The sequence below is a fragment of the Zonotrichia leucophrys genome, chromosome 10 (genome assembly GCF_028769735.1).
Source record: "Zonotrichia leucophrys gambelii isolate GWCS_2022_RI chromosome 10, RI_Zleu_2.0, whole genome shotgun sequence".
Lineage (NCBI taxonomy): Eukaryota > Metazoa > Chordata > Aves > Passeriformes > Passerellidae > Zonotrichia > Zonotrichia leucophrys.
Genome location: NC_088180.1, coordinates 5115053 through 5132474, shown reverse-complemented (window position 1 = coordinate 5132474; position 17422 = coordinate 5115053). Strand labels below are relative to the sequence as shown.

Genomic DNA, 17422 nt, shown 5'->3' with positions numbered 1-17422 from the left:
AGCTATCAATATTTGTAGGAGGAAAACCAACAACTCTAATACCACTCCAACTAATGTTTTGTGCAATGCAAAGCAAAAACTGAATTTCAAAAATCGTCATTAGTCATGCTGAGACTAGCTAAATGTATTTTCAGTAAGAGACTTACCCACATAAGCAAGCAATGTTTATGATAAAAAAATACATACCAACACACAAATGTAAGCAAACCAGAACACGGGGTACACAGCAGTTTTCTCTCCAGAGAAATCATATTTTTTTATATTGATTGCAGTCAACTCTCAATTCCAGAAAACACAAAAGCCAACACACAGTATATGCCCATGCAAACAGAGAGGAATGGAAAAATGCAAAGCCCAGTCCAATATGGGTACTGTAATGTGCAATAAACATCAGATCTTTGTTACTCTCTTTTTGAATGTTATCATAATAAAGGAAGTAATTTGCAGAAATCCAAGGATTTGGTCAGACCCAAGCAATTTTCTCCCTGTACATCTCTTCGAGTCACCCAGCATCAATCAAAAAGTACTTAGGGGGCAGTTTTCCATTTAACACACCAGTAAGAGTGAGAATATGATCTCTGTTTTGCTCATGGAAAAAAGCAAAGTCTTTTTCTTTATTCAGTCTTACCGTTATCCATGGATGAGATAGAGCTTCCTGAATCGTAAGCCGCTTCCTAAAAAACAACAACACAAAAAAATCCCAAAGATTTGAATGATAAATACTTGGTACAGAAGCCCATTGACCCACACTCTTCCTGGGCTTCCTATGAAGCCTTTATCAGGATAATTCCAGGAAAAACCCTCAAATTTCAAGTTTATGTTTCTCCCTGAGGCACACTGCTTGTGTGCAGTTTAGTTACTGCTCTAAACTTCAGCAGGTAACTGTCCTTACTCCTCACAACTTTAATTCTTATTTCATCAAAATCTACCTGTAGTTTTGTGCACCTTTCCATAAAAACTTACACAACATTCCTTTGTTTTGTTCATCTGACATGCTTAAAAAATACATTCTTGCTATACACCTTTGATGCACCTGTGTCTGAATCAACAGTAATTATACCAAAGCTGTCCTCTGGAACACAGTATTACAGCACTGCAGGAGCTGCTGTTTCCTAAAAGCAGCATTTCTGAGGAGTACTAATCCTAATCAAAGTGGATCAAACCTAACTTCCTTCTGCATTGCAGCAGTTTGGTGAACAGCATGTTAAGAGCACTGAGAATCAAAGACAGAAGCACAGCATTGCACAGGCACCATGTCTGCACACGGGACAAATACCAACAGCACTGAGTTCTCCTTGGAGCTGCTAGACCTGTGCAAAACTCTCATCAAACACTGACTCTACCCCACACTGAGGCCTGATGATTTGCAGAATCTTCACTGAACAGCTCCTTCTCTCTCATAGCTATTTTCTCCCCTAATGAAGGCATTAGAAAGAATCACAATGGCCTGACTTTCCTCCAGGACAATAACGTTTACAGGGAAGGAGATGCTACCTTGGTGAGCACTTTATTAAAAGCAAGTAAAACAAAACAAAATTAAACTAAAAAAAAACAAACACCCCCTCCCAAAAAAAAAAAAAAAACCAAAAAACAAACAAAAAAAAAAAAAACCAAAAAACACCCAAAACAGTGGTTCCTGTAACCTGGGAAGAAAGATCTTCATAGCTGTCACACAAACCCTTAGGTGACTGCCACAGATACAGAGACTTAGAACAACTCCATATCAGCACATGTACTGATTTTTCTGGCATTGCACCACTGGGGGCATATTCTGGGATGGTATCACCTCCTTGGTAGAGTAGGTCATAAGAAACTGAAACACTGGAGTGGTGGTTACCCTGAACTCAAGATTGTGCACATCATTTTCAGCCCTTCAACTACACTCTATTGTGCCAGCTTGACTCAGGTGAGAACTCAGTCCTGAACATGGCATTTAGCTGAGGAGATTTGGTTCCTCTCCTCAGGGTTTCTGGATGCAGTGATTAACTAGGGTCACAGCAGCATCCACCTGTCTTGCTCTTGACTGGTAATAGACACTGCAAGAAAAGCTTTTTCACTTGTCAAGCCACATTTCACCAGGTTTATTTTAGAGATAAATGGGTCTTTCTGAATATTTGCTTACCGTGTATCTTTCACCAGTAGTTTCTGAATAAAGTCTTTTGCCAGGTCACTAGTATTGCTGAAAAATTCTTCATCAAAATCGTAATTCACAGCTGTGATGTTGGCAAGTGTTTCTTGTTTAGTTTCTCCAAGGAAAGGTGATGCACCACTAAGCCTAGATGAGCCAGAAAGACGAATCAGTTGGTAAAATAAACAGCAGAAATCCTCTAATGAAATTGCAGTGACCGTGGAATATACTCTTAGGATATTTGTGGCTCTTCTGTTGAAGCAGCTCTGCCATGTAGGAAAAACTTTTGCAAGTCAGCATCTCTTTGTGTTGGGGGAGAAGGAGCCTGGAGATACTGACTTGCAGAAGTCTGGTTTATGGGAAATGTTATTTATACCAAGGAGATTGATCTCACTCCTTTTCTTATCATCTTCTGGACTATTATTGTGCTTATCTATTATGTCCAGCTTTGATAACAGTTTCAGAATGCAGCAGGCTCAAAACAGGACTGCAGCAAACTCCAGGGAACTAAACTGAGGTTTTGAATCCTAAACCATTTGCTTACATGATCCCACTCTCAACAAACCTTGTCTGTATTGCCACCACCAGGTTGGCTGGGAATACTGGGGGATAATGGGACAAATGCTTTCAGTTAGATGGGACCACCCCAGCCTTTCAGCCCAATTCCCAGCTACCATATGTGATCTTATCCACAGAATAAACACTCAAGTGCATAAACTGCTTCCTCCCCCCTCTACAATCACACAACACCACCAAAGCATCTGAAACAGGCAGGAGAGCATGAGTGAGGTCCTCCAGTTGTCTTTGATGCAGTAAATTTCCTCTCATAAACCACAGTCAGTCTCAATTCTTCAGGGGTTTTACATACTTTCTCTTAAGCCTTGGTAAGGTTTGGTTCCATTTCTGCTGGCTACAAGTAGGCTAGGGCCTTGGCTTCTCTTCCCCTTCCCCATATTATGCCATGAAGCAGCTGTAATTCCACCTTCTGACCCTTTATTGGAAGCCAAAGTCAACAGTCTGTTATTCTCTGATTTTTTCTTTTTTTCTCTTTTTGAGAAAGGGGCTCAGTTTTGAAACCTGTGAAATGGGAATATCCAATGCAACTGGCTTTTGTCATATCCTGACTCAGTGCCTGTAAATATGTACCAGCAGACCTCAGTTAATAAAGGCTTTGCCTTATAAGCCACTGAATCACTGCAGAATTACTGAATTGAGGACTTGGATGCATTTTGAACTCTACACCTGATGATGGCATCCATTTGATTGCTGCCACGTTTGCTAAAGTAGGTGGCATCATAGACACACCCCGATTATTCAGAACACTTCTGAGCAAAAGGCTTTAAAATTAGGAGGCAATATGATTTCAAGGCATGCAAATTTCTCATCCACAGCCTATCATGCAAGCTGATCCCTCCCACTGTAAAAAGTGTGCTCTTTTTTCCTGATGATTTGTGTGGAGACATTTTTCTACCTTAATGACCACAACAATCCTTAGCAGCCAAGCAGGTAAAACAGCTCTCCTGTGCTGGATGCAGTACAGGAACCACTCCCTCTCTCCGTTCCCTCAGGATAACAGGAAGATCTGAGGAGCAGCTGGCTCTGTGCATCACTAATCACAGGCTAAGTATTCCCATCTGCTGCTTGACCTCAACTCCTAAGTTTTTCTCTCATCAAATAGGAACACCCATTTTACAAATTCACAAAGTTTAATGTCCTGGCAAGGTCAGGTGTGTCAGTGCAGGTCAGAGTGCTGACAAAAAGCAAGGGTCTGGACAGTATTTTAAATCCCTTTACTTAAGCTTGGGCTCAACCAATACCCCAAACTTTTCTTTGCACTGCAGAAAAGAAGGGAATTTGTTGCACTGAATCTGATTCCTCAGACCCTATCTCTCCTCTACAGCTTTTGGGGTCAAACCCTGATGCATAGGCCAAGATTTATTTTCCACACTGAAAAGACAATCCTTCCCCTTCAAGCCTCTGTACTTGTCCTGACACCTGAAATGTGTAGAGCAAATCCATCTAATACAGGAGTCCACCTCCTCGAAGACTTATTCCTCTGAGTATCACAAGGACCAGCCAAAGCCATGGGTGCAACATTCCCAGCAAGCAGTGTCAGCTCCCTGCTCCCCAGGAGTCACAGGATTTCCATGGAAGTAGCTGGGATCACTGTCCACTCCTGCAATTCTCATGTCAAAGGAGAGGAAAAGCAAGGAGTGCTGTTCCTCTGTTATATGCATTCATTTTCACACAAGTAGCTTCCCAAGTTGTCAAGCTCCATTTTAAAACTCTCAACTACTTGTCCTCAGATGCCCACAGAAACTCATTTCTTTGAGAGCTTGAGCACCTCATAATTCCCTCCTTTTACTTATTCACAAGTGACACACTTTTCTTCTAAAGAGAATCTGCATCTAAAAAGTATTCTGTGAACTATTTTTCCTTTATGCCTACTGACTATGATGATCTCTCCAACCAACCTTTGCTTTACTAGCTTTAACAAACCCTTTTTTTTTCCTCCTGTAAGTTGAATTATCAGTTTCCAGGGTCAACTTCTCTGCTCCTCTTTCAGCTTAAATTCACCTTTTTGAAATGGGTGACCTTACTTATGCATAATAATCTAGACTGCTACCTTTACAAGCAAATAAAAACTTCACTGTTTCCTCCTGAAATAACCCAACTTGTAAATGGGACTGTTACACTTTCTGTTTCTATGCTCTCACACTGGTAACTCACAGTCATTCCAGGAGCTATTCATCTTCTTGGCTTTTCCATCCTCTACAGTTCCATCCTCCATTTGGAACTGATGAGATCCCATAAAATGCAGAAAAGCCTAGTGATGCTGGGGACATTTGTTTTCCTTCTGCTCAGAATGCCCCATATCCTTTACTCCTTATTTTAAATGGAAAAGGCTGTAGGATAACCTCTGTCTTTTAGACAAACCCCTGCCCACCACACATGTGCAGGTCCCTAAATGGCTGAAGGGAAGAACTGTTCTGTACCAGTGCCCAGAGCTTTAGGAACATTTCTGCAGGAGGGAATTGTTGTACTCACAGTATGTAGGTGATGACTCCTATGCTCCTAAAAAACAAAGGACATTAATTGTAGGGGTTCTACATCACCTGTATTCTTCCTAATGTGCAGAATACACAACAGTCAATAGTAGCTGCAATAGAGGCAGGAGAGCCATTGTGACTTTAGATAACTGCTAACATCTCTTACAGAACAGGGTTTTGAGGAAAAAATAAATTTTTCATATAACATCAAGTAATGTGGATATTGGAAGTCTGTGTATTTCTACTCAGTGGGTACTTACTACAGTGCACACATGAAACACAGAGGAGCAGAAACAGGATGTTTGATTTGGGGTGACCTCCTTTGCCTGCCTTCCCATTACGTTAGTACACAGGTCTCTCTGCATGAAGGGCTCTTACAAATAAAGCTGTCACAAGCTCTGCAGGAATGTGTTTCCTTCTCAGAGTGCTCCTCTGCATGGACAGTGGCAAACAGTTAACTCCAAAACTGCCACCACTCCAGCTTTTCAATGTCATTTTGCAGAAATTAAATGTTTATCTTTTAATTTAAAATAATGTATAAAAATAGAATGACAGAACAAAGACTCATTAACTGTATTTAAGTTATTGTTTGTTTGGGTTTTTTTTTTAATTTGTTGTGCTGCAATGGATTCTCTTAAGAGCAAAATAGGAAAAAGTAATTGTACAGTAACCAGGAAAAGAAAGCACAAACACATTATAAAACTTACCACATGTCTGCAGCTAGCCCAAGGGGTTCATAGTTTACGATTTCTGGAGCTGTAAGAAACATTTAATCAAACAGCAGCAACTTAGGGAACAAATTTTTACCAGGCTGGAGTAGCAGGCCAAGAATTACCAAGAGGGAGAAGGGGAAGAGGGAAGAGTTGGTTAGGGAATACATTGTTTATAATTTTACAGCCCAAATACAACTGTTCAGAAGAGATTACATAGCTTAATTTGGAGCATAATGCAACTCAAGAATAAGGGGAAAACAGACATTATATAGTAATTATACTGCAAATTACAACAAATAACAAATTATTTCACCTCACAAGAATGCTGCTGCCCCTAAGCATGAGCTTTTGTTTTGTTTTTTAACTGGTGCCATTATAGCAACTTCGTTAAATGCCAGTCAGAAAGAGCCCTTGAGCAAGAGATTGAAATAACTTGCCAGACTACACTGCTATCCATGTCAAACTCTGTTATCTTTATAAGAAACATTTCCTCATTGGAAAACATCCCCATATAAGACTGCATGCAAGAGAAAAGAGCAAGGGTGAAATAAGTTGAAAAAAATAATCTGTAACAGCTGTGTTTAACTGGAATATTAATTACAATTCTCTACCCAGCCCCCAAACAAACCCCAAAATAGAAACCAGTAGAAAGGAGCAGGAATAACTTAAAATCCAGGCGAGTCAGATCAGAATTATGACCAGGGAGGAACAAAAAGAGAACCACATGGAAAAATGTAAGGGGACATGAGGGTACTCAGCAGGTGTACAGTGTGAGGTGGTTTTATTTACAAAGCAATGACAGACACCCATGTAACTGTGTACTCGTGTACCACAATGCAGAGATCTACTTATCCCAGGCAACAAGTAAAAAGATCATAATTTGTATATGCAGAGCTTCACAATCCCAATCCTGAATTTACATCTCTAAATATTTATTTGGCAGCAGCCTAATCTCACAAGAGTAGTACTTGTGGTTTACAGAAAGCACCTTTGCTTATTCCAGAAAAATAATGTAAACCTCTAGATTTAAGTGGCCTTGACAGAAATAAGATCAAAACTACTTCTATCCCTCAATTTTTAACTTTGACAAGATGTCACAACTTCCTCTGAAATTTGCAAAGTAAGACAAAGGAACACGTCACTCACCTACAAACTCTGGAGTTCCAAATATATTTTTAAATTCAACTCCATCTTCTATTTTGTGAGCCAGGCCAAAGTCGATGAGTTTGATGTGTGGAATAGGGATACTCTTGTCTAGAAGCATAATGTTTTCAGGCTAAAAATGACAAAAAGATAGAACTACGTTATTAAAATATTAATGTCTTGGAAAGTAACAGAGCTTTCAAGTGCTTTTTTTCCTTTGCACATACATCATCATAGAACAAGAAAAACATCCCTGTGCTTAACCATTTACAGTTCTTTTGACTGAGGTAGCAGGCAGCTGAAGCAGTGCAGGTGTTTGCAGACAAAATGCTACTGCCCAGCCCTGGGTGACAGCTGCACAGCACAATGTTTTGCTGACAGCAAATTTACTGATCTGTTCTTGGAATTTACACTTCATAATATTGGCCTTAGTTGACCCTATACTGTATTGTAAGCCAATGGAAGATGTTTTGGTAAATACTGAACCTATTCAGGGAAGGAAAAAACAATTTCCCTATGAGATTAAATTCACAGCTGCAACAAAGCCAAGAAAAGATTCAGGATTTACCAGCTGAACAGTCCAGAAAATGCAAACAGTTGGGGTCAGAGGTCCTAGATCATACCAAGCTATTAAAAGAACATGTGGCATTCTCACAGCATTGTAAGAAAAAGCTGAAGCTTGAACTGTGAAATCAAAACGAACATGTTTAACCACAGACTCTACTTTTTTACCAGATCCAACATATTTCATAAAGTCCTTTCTTCAACTAAATTTCTCATCCTTAGCTGCTCCCTAGCATGGCCTGAATTCACAGGTTTCACAGTAACTATGGGTTCAATTTATCTCCCATGATGAGCTTCAATGCATTCATCTCTCATAACTTAATCATAACTTCAAGGGCAGGAGCAAGAGAGTCTGATTCCCTGCTGGCAGCTGCCTGGCTTTTCCAGAGCAGAATCTAACGTGGAAGTTGCTCCTGCTAACACATTCTCTCAGTCAGAGCTGCACTGGGAAACAGAGCACATGAATAATTGATTCTCACAGTCATTGGACCAACCATGTGTTAGCCTCAGGGTAACAAGCCTGGCTTCTTTCATGGATCTAGGGCATATATGTTCACCACAGACACATAAGGTAAGCTTCTTTAGAACAGACAGATACAGAAAAAGTCACTGTCACTACCTCATGGAGGACTGCTTTATCCCTTAGGTGGTATAAACCATTAGAGCTCCACTGCAGGCAATGGAGCCCTGTCAAATGATGAGATAATGATGAACTATCCTCTATCTGATCAGATCACTGCTTAAAAATACATCTCTAATTTAACACTTGCTAAACTCCACACCCAGTCCTTTAAAACCTAGGAGAGTTATTTAGTGAATATATAATAGGTCATTTGATAGTCACTGTCAGTTTAATGATTCTTTACTTATGCTTTCTGATTTCTACCTTGCAATTCTTGCAACATCTTCAGTAACCACCTGACCTTACCCATATTAAATACCAAAATTAGCAAAAGACTAAATCAACATCTTTACCTTTAGATCAAAGTGAGCAATTTTCTTAGAGTGAAGGTAATTCACACCATCCAAAATCTGCTTGATGAACCTGGTTGCTTCCTCTTCACTCAAAGATTCCTTCTGTGCCAGGAAGTCAAAAAGTTCTCCTCCAGAAACCCTGCAAAACACACCAAAAAACATCCTGCTATCTATCTCCTGCACTGTAATCCATAACAGTTCACACTTTCATTAATGTTATAGTTTTATTCTCATTCAGATTCAGTTTTGGGGGCACCCACAAACAGTTGTTACTCTTGGGTGCTGGTGCACCACCACCTGTGCTCAGAGCGCAAGCAAAGGGCCTGAGAGACTCTACAGTCATTTTGGAAAACAAGCTCTTGGCCTGTCAAAAAGCACTGGCAGGTCAAAATGCTTTCAGTTCCTCAGGTGCTGGAGTCACAGACAAGTCAGATCACAACTGGTGCTCCAGGGGTCTTTGGGGAATCACTGCTCTGACCCCAGGCTCCCACACAACACTGCTGGTGACAACAGGGTGATTCCCTACTCTGCCTCTTCCACAGGAAGCCACTGTCAACAGCTGCACAACCTGCAAGGACAAGTCCACTGCAAGCAAGAACAGCATGTCCAAAGCCACAAAGACATTTGGTTTGTGTCTTAGCTTCCTCTGCTGCTCCTGCTGGTGACAAGGTGCCTTGTTGCTCCAGAGACTTACACTGGGCATAGTGACTTGCCCATTGATTACCAGATTTTTTTTCTCACCTCTCCCATGATCAGAAACTTCTCTAATCCATGTGAGGCAGGACTCTTCACCTTGGCAGAAGTTACCTCCCTTCACCTGGGCAGAAGTCACTTGATGCTTTAATTGCTACAACTAAATACCTGGCAAACAAAATAAGCTCATATGACCCGGAAATACGTTGCAACTACTGTCTTTAGCTGCCACCTTCTCCTTTCTATTAACCTCAGTTACTCAACCTGTGAGACTGTTACTTCATCTCTTGATTTTCTTTTCTAGGTGACACCTACCAAGGGTCTCAGCACTACCATCAGCCTTTCTGTACAGGTTTTGTTGTAGAGAACACTGGGGAGGAGAGAATCTGTAGAGGAGACACCGGTTTATCAATCCAACCTGCCTCCAGGCTGCTTCTGCTTGGGCAAAGCAGGCTCCAGGCAGGGCCCAGGACACAGAGAACAGCAGCCCCACAGAAAGCTGGGCCAAGTCCCTGGACAATGTGCAGAAGGAAAGAGAAGCCCTGTGCCTGCCAAACTGCACTTCACAGCAATGGACCTGGCACTTCTCTTGAACAGGAGAACCAGCACCTGCAGAACTGACCTCTCTGAAAAGAGGAGATGGTTTTGCCAGCACTGTGAGTATGGGAGAGGGTCAACATTTCAGACAAATCCTCTTTTAAACACCAGGACAGCTTCTTCAATTACCCAGCAATACTGGGGCCATTCTTTTGAAGCTGAAGTTCACTGTAGATTACCATATGTGCTTGGCCAGGTGCTGCTACACTTACTCTGATAAACAGCAGGGAATATGAGACTCTGAGAGCAGGGTGTCAGAGGGGAAGAGATTATCTGTTCACAGAGAGAATTTAATTATCTTTATTAGCAATTATCATCATCCTCAATTCGTATACAGCAGCTGAATGCAGAGGCCTTTATCAGGTCAAATTTCTGTTGCATGCAGATTTTTACAAACTGCAATATGTTACAGTCTGACAAAAGAACACACAAAATATGTCAGGCCACATGAGGACAGGGAAAAGCAGAAGGTAATGAAACAGGAGGTTGCTTTAGCTCAAGGTAGTCACCAGTGAGAAAGAGCAAGCTCCTTCCCTGTCTTTCAGAGCTTGGCTGCAGAGACCAACATTTGGCCATAGATATATATGTCAAAGTTAACAGGTGCTCATCATCACTCATATGCCATCTTCCAGCAGTCACACTAATCTCCAGGAATGCTCCCTGACCTAGATGCTGGCTCCCCTAGAGAGCTCCCTCAGAGATAAAAGCCTCGTTGCCTGGACTCCATACACAAGGTCCTGGTGTCCTAGGGAATACATGGTCTACCTAACTTCAAGCATGGTGACTGTATTTCCTGCCCCATACACACTGAAAACTTGCATCATTTTACATGTAGGGGTGAGGAGGTCCACTTGTCAGCAGGACCTAAATGGCAGTGGTTTTCTCTCCTCCTATGGCAGCACAAGAGTAAACAGCTTTTCATCATTCCCATCCTGCTGCTATACATCCTCAACAGTCAATGCCAAGGGATTAAAAAACCTTCTTCCCTTGCCTTCCTCCCCTTTTCTCCTCTAGCTGATCTAAATGAGGAAAATATGGAAGTAGTGAGAATGGCTGAGAATTTTGGAAAAGGCTTGATGGCCTCACATGTATTGAAAGAGATGAAAGCAGGAAGAAAAATAAAATGAGCATTCAGCGGTCACTTGCACTTCCTCCAAGGTTTATGTCAGGGCAGCCCTAGGCAGACATGAGGTAATCTAACTCCTCCCTTAGTAAACTGTTTGCAAGTTGACAAGATTGCCTGGCCCAGTATCAAGTGACCTCAGCTGATGTTCAGGTGCACCTGTATCCCCAGGGCACGGGGATGAGCTGGGGAAGCTGCTCACCACCAACCTCCCTCAGTGCTCCTGCCGAGATTTGTGAAGCCTGAGAACGCAACAGCTCCATTTATCAGTGTCCCTGTGCTCTGGCAGCCTCTGCAGCGCTCTCAGGTTTCCATTCACCTCAGCCACGTGTGCAGGGCAGGGCCCTTACTCACAGCTCCAGGATGAGGACCACGTCAGTCTTGTTCTCATAGATGTCGTGCAGCTTGACGATGTTGGCGTGCAGGATCTGCTGCAGAATGCTGACCTCGCGCTCGATCTCCTCGCGGCTCACCCCGCGCCGGCTGGCCCGGCTCTGCCGCTTCTTGATGAACTTGGCAGCAAATTCCAGCCCTGTGCTTCTCTCTCGACACTTCTTCACTATAGCAAACTGGCCACTGCCAGGACAAGGAGACAACAGAAATGCTCTTAAGGCTTTTACATGACAGCTTCCCACATAAGCCAGCCCCACACAAAGCCTGATCCTGTAAGCCCCAAGCAGCACTGCTGAGCACTGCTGAGCTTGTTCTGGGTACAAGAGCGAGGACTGCCAGGACTCTGCAGTCAAAGGCAGTACAGCATAACAAGGTAACATCCTACTGTGTCTGAAATTGAGCAAAACCAAACAATGACTGACAAAAGGAGTTTAAACCTCTAAAAACAGTTCATGTTTAAATGAGTAAGATCTGCCTCAAAAGGTTCAAGTTACCACTACTTCACTTAAGACATTCAAGTCTGCAACGCACCACTGGGTCTTCTGAAAGAACACACACACACACACTAAAATATTTGTCTTTAAGAATAGTCCCTAGAGAAGAACTCAAATGAATGATAACTCTTTGGAAATGCAAAGCTGGCTTCCAGCAACCAATTTTCAAATTTAAAAAAATTGTTTATTTGTATTTATGCATTCACTTGATAATTTGGCTGTAAATATAACTAGAGTAAGTGCAGATTTCTCACTGCACCTCAAGGACAAAGAATTTCCCACTGTACCAAATAGTACAGTGGCTGCATTCAGGTTAAAGGGCACGTTCTTGCAATTTGCTAGTAAAACTTTGCTCACTGTGGCTCCTAATGTACTCCAAGTGCAAAATTCCTGCCTTATCTCCTAGGACTTGGCAGATCTCCAGTCCCAGAATACACATTTAGAATCACATACTTCCTTATAGGACATTATATCCAAACTTGGAAGGAAAAGGCTCATCTTTCAGGTAACCATAACCTTTAGCTACTGAGATTTTATCAGATAGGATCTCTTTATAAGAATCACAAACGAATTCATTAAGTGCATCCTCCCATGACTACACTGTATAAGCACCGAGCTGTTGTTTTCAATATTATTATATCATCCACTGGCTTGCTAAATGAGGAATCCAAGTACAGTTGGTATTTAAATTATGCAGCATACACAGCAATTATATTCAGCACCTCATTAGATGCTGTACTTAGTGCTTCATCAACACAGACATCTGAATGGAGTCTGTCTTAAAAATACAAAGGCGTAGAAATTCAAAATTAAGGTTGTCACTTGGTGCTCAATTGCTCTCAAAGGCTCCCCCCCTATGGCAGAGGCAGCCTCTCATTTCAGAGTTCAAACAAATGCCAGGCAGCCTGACATACTTCTTTTAGTCTTTCATTTTCATAATACATCCTAAACCCTTCCCAGGAGGGAGGCAGGAACAGATGGGACAAGAGTACTTATCCCTTTGGGAATAATCATTCACAAATGGAATTGAGACTGTGGCCATTTGTCACATGCTTTAATTCATTCATATTTCTCCTGCTTTTATCATTACCTGCAAACCCTAGAGAAATTCCCACTACAAAATTCCCAAACTTGCCTTAAACATTCTACTAAAGAAGTTTGTTTTGTAGTGCTGAGAGCTGCTCGTGTAAAACATCACGATTTTCATGTTTTTCTTGTTTGCTTGATCATGTTTTGCAAAACATGCATCTTGCTTGGTTCAGACTTTCTGAAGAAACGTGGTATCAATGTTCCTGTGCTTGTTTCCTTGAATCCTCTCTAGGGACAAATTTTGTCAAAGTTCAGGAGAAAATATTTTTTTATGAGTGCTGATTATGGGAACAAACACAATCACTTCTGCATTTAGAAATTCCAGTGATACTGTGGATTTTGTACATTTCTGTTGATGCAAAAGCTTACAAAAGTCATAATGACACAGCATAGGAATTTCTGTCTTCTCCTTTGACATAAATAATTGTCCCAGACTATAACTATTGCAGGACCAATTCTCTTGTAATCTACTATTGCTCCCCTGCATGTGTGGTCACCAACACACACCACTGCTGCTCCTGTCCCAGCGTTGATGCCATTTCCCATCTCCCTTTAAAAAAGGCTTTTGCAGAAAACTCTTCAGTGGGAGAGTCTGGGACTGAGGAGAAGAGGTTACAAGCGACAGGGAAGGACACAAATGCTCAATTTCTCATCCTGTGACATTTAAGACAGTTACAATGCAATTACTAATGAAGAGCTCCTGCAGGCCCATTCAGCTATGACACAAGAGGATGCCTCACAGGCATTTTACAGTCACAGTCAGACATTTTGGATTCCTTGTCAGCTACAGAGATTGTAAGGCCAGGAGCAAGACAGCAGTGGTTTTGTGCCTTCTCATGCATCTGCATTCAGACCATAAGAATCAAACTCTGTCAGCTTCCAAAACTTTTGACCTAGGCTAGGAAGAGAGCAGAAGAAAGGAAAGTGTGTCCTCCTGACACGTAAGTTGACAGCACTGAGAAATTAAGCCATGTAGATAATTTCACATGTGGCATTTGTACCTGATCTTAGACTTGAAACTGAACTTCACAGCTCAGATATCCAAATTTCAGCCAAAAGACCTTGCCAGAATTCATGGGTTTTAGTACAGTGCTGAAACAAAGATGACTTGGATCATGAACAGAAGTATTTCCAACACATGCAGGATAAGCTCAGGGGCTGACACTTCTGGATGGAGCCTACCTGGGCCTCAGTAAAGCCTTTGGCACTGTCCCCCACAGCATTCTCCTGGAGAAACTGGATGTGCCTGGCTTTGACACTGGTCTTTGAAATCTTTTCCAAACTTAATGGCACTACTATTTCTAATTTCTAATTTTTTTTTTTCCTAGAAGTTACATTTGTTCCCTTCCAGAAATATTTTGGACAGCTGTGCAACAGCCTTGTCACACACTAAGCATCCTTAATTGTGGAAACAGCTGAGGAGTATGAACAATAGCAGCTGCATCGTGTCAGTTGTAATATAATTAGGTACAACATCAAATCTGTCCATCAGTAACGATGGAATTTATCCCAGCAATGAAGACAACCCATCATCTGCATTGCTACTATCATGTAGGAGGTTTGTCACTGAATAAGAACACAGAGACAATATTACTGGGTGGTTTTGGAGTCTATTTTCAGAAGCATGCTTTAGAAGAGCACAAGTTCAGCTCATTTAATCATCATGCACTTCAGTAGAGGATGTGGGAAGAGCAAAGCTGGACAATCCAGAATAAAAGGACAACTTCTTGCTCTTTGTCAAAGTTTCCTTCTAATACTGGTTCTGGAGGGTAATGCCCTGGGGCAGAATGTCATCTGAGAGCAAGAGCAGTGCAGATGCCAGTCTGAAATGCCCCAGTGCCCAGCAGAGCTGCTGCCCCACAGCTTCAGAATAAAGAGCGCCGTTAAGCAACTGCTTGCACAAGTACAGGTTTATTCCAGTCTTCCTCTGATGCTCCTGAAACACTGCATGGCTCAGGGGCTCTTCTCAAAACACTGCAAATATATAAGAAAAGTACTGAGATGACAGTACAAGTTACCTGACTGCAGTCAGGCTTTCTGAGGCCTGAGTGGGGAGAAGTCAGGAAGCTGATTCTGTCTATCACTTCAGAACAGCAAACCATTTCTTCCCCAAATACCAAATGTGTTCCCTTTCTTCGTGTTCAGTCTATTTCTTTATGTCTTGTTCATATTCAACTTCATTTTATTCATTAAAGAATTCTAAAAAATATGATGACGATGCTTTAGTTGTCAAAATTTGAAATTCCCATAAAAGACAAGATATATGAGAACACATTGACAGATACACTTTAGACTGAAATATGTTTTCAACAAGTTCATTGAAAAGTAAATGAACCTGGGCAAAGGACAGTGCTCTGGCATTCTGCCAGTCAAGAGGTGACACAACTCCCTACATGAGCCAGGGCAATTTACTTAGGAACAGATTTGCAAGGGATTTTAGGCAGCCTCCCACTGACTTTAACAGTAATTAGGTTTCTACACACTTGATGGAAAGTAACACCTTTGTCCTTCTGTACCTAATTTCCCCAAGTCTGTAAAATACAGGTAATACTACTGGAAAATGAAATAACATTATATGGGGTAAGGATACAAATTCATTTCATGTCACTAGGTATCACTACAAGTGCAATTATAATAATTCATATTTTATTCACTAGGTGTTCCTGCACAAGAATACATGACCTGAAAGGAGGCTAAAATAAAAGTGAACAGCACCTAGACCAGTTTTTAACTGCTTAAATTCACAGGCAGTACTGTGACTGCATGAGAGTTTAGATACTAAAAATACCTTATGAAATCACCCTGTGTACATGCATGACCACAATAATAGCACTTAGCCAACCTGAACACAGGGCTTCTCTGCATTCAAGGCTGGTGTGTTTAGTTCAGCAGAGGAGAATTCATTCTCATTTACATCCATTGTTATCATGTCAACAGTTTTGTTCATCATGCCTTTTTGCCGCTATTAAATTTGACTGGTTTTAACCGGTCATCTCAAGCTTAGAAAAAGTCTGCACCTTATTACATTTCCATCTTTTTCATTCCTATTTACTTTTCTTGGGAAAATATATGAGTATCCATTTATGGTTGGGTTTTTTGCTGACTTTCAAAGCAAAGCCCTGGAGAATTCTTGCTGAATTCGAGGAAAACATATTTTTCACCCTTTTTTTTTTCCTAAGTGATCAGAGCAATTGCTCAACCATAGTTTTATTAAACTAAATACTCTCCCCCCTCTTTGCTTACACTTCAGAGATGACTTCTGCAATTTGCAACTGCACTGAGTGCTCTTCCCAGCAGAGAGGACAGGAGTCTGCTTGGAACAACAGTGAGAATCTATTTTTATGCTTTCTGTTCATTTATGAAACACAGATCAACCAAAGGCCATGCAAGGTTCACAAAATATATGCATTAAAGCACATATATATATGGAGGGGTTTTGCAGGAATTCTGTAATCACAGCTATAAAGATGTAAAAGCCTTCTGTAAATTATAATAATTTGCAGTGCATTTTATTTTTTACAGACTTTTTGTTTTAGACTAAACCAGGATTTTGGTACAGCAGAATTTAATCTACACAGTAAATAAATAGGAAGTCAAATATCACAGCATTTATAAAGAAATTAGAGTAGGATAGTTGAAACAGTAAATCAGAAATTCTACGGCAAGGTCACCAAAGGGAAAGTATCTCACTGCTTCCGTGAGGCTTTATGGAATAAAACTAAAAAAAACCCAAAACCTTCTTCTGTTAAATACTCTGATGGCATCTCTTGTAACTTCATAAAGAGTTTTAAAAATAAACTGTCACAAAGGTTACCACTGTTTAAGCTTCAGATAAAACTGAGTTTTGGTTTACTTGTTTGTTTTCCTTCCCTCTCCAACAAAATGCAAAGGAAGCGATTACCTCTCCCAAAGCAACTACACAGAACCTAAACTACCAGATGCCAGATTATAACAGAATGATTCAAAACCTTTTTAAATAGGGCATTTCACAGGAATTTCACCAGACTACTAAAAAGTAGTAGAAAGAAAAAAAAAATCAGCTGCAACTTTTAAACACAGTGTGAGTTTTTGCTCACAACTCACCTTTTACGATTGCGCAATGCTCTAGAGCAAAGTGACTTTGGGGGATAAATTTCAATATTCCTGAAGGGAAGTGCTGAGCACCTTTGGACATATTCTGTCTTTGATAAAGTCACTGTCTGGCACCTTTCATCTCCACCTCTCTGAACTCACACAAGGGTAACCTACACACCCTGACCCAAAGGTGATCTCTGTGTCCAGTGCCAGAAAAGAGTCAGAAGAGTACAATATTGACACTTAACAGAAGGATCTGCTTTACTAGAATAAGTAGAGAGCAGCTCATTTGAAATTCAAAGAAAGTTTGATAAATCTAATGTTTCTGAACAGTGCTAGGAATTATTACAAGCTTTCAGTACAGTAACACAATTAATACCTTAGCC

General features: G+C 41.0%; 1 protein-coding gene across 3 annotated transcripts in view; it reads right to left on the bottom strand.

Moving 5' to 3' along the window:
- Positions 1–17422, bottom strand: part of DAPK2 (death associated protein kinase 2) — a 34569-nt gene that overhangs the window by 5579 nt on the left and 11568 nt on the right. For all 3 annotated transcript variants that reach the window (XM_064722412.1, XM_064722413.1, XM_064722410.1), the window contains exons 3-9: positions 11341–11562; positions 8574–8712; positions 7038–7167; positions 5886–5934; positions 5177–5203; positions 2123–2275; positions 629–674 (exon numbers count right to left, since the gene is read on the bottom strand). In XM_064722412.1, coding sequence (XP_064578482.1) covers positions 629–674; positions 2123–2275; positions 5177–5203; positions 5886–5934; positions 7038–7167; positions 8574–8712; positions 11341–11562 — 766 coding nt within the window. The remainder of the gene's footprint in view (positions 1–628; positions 675–2122; positions 2276–5176; positions 5204–5885; positions 5935–7037; positions 7168–8573; positions 8713–11340; positions 11563–17422) is intronic.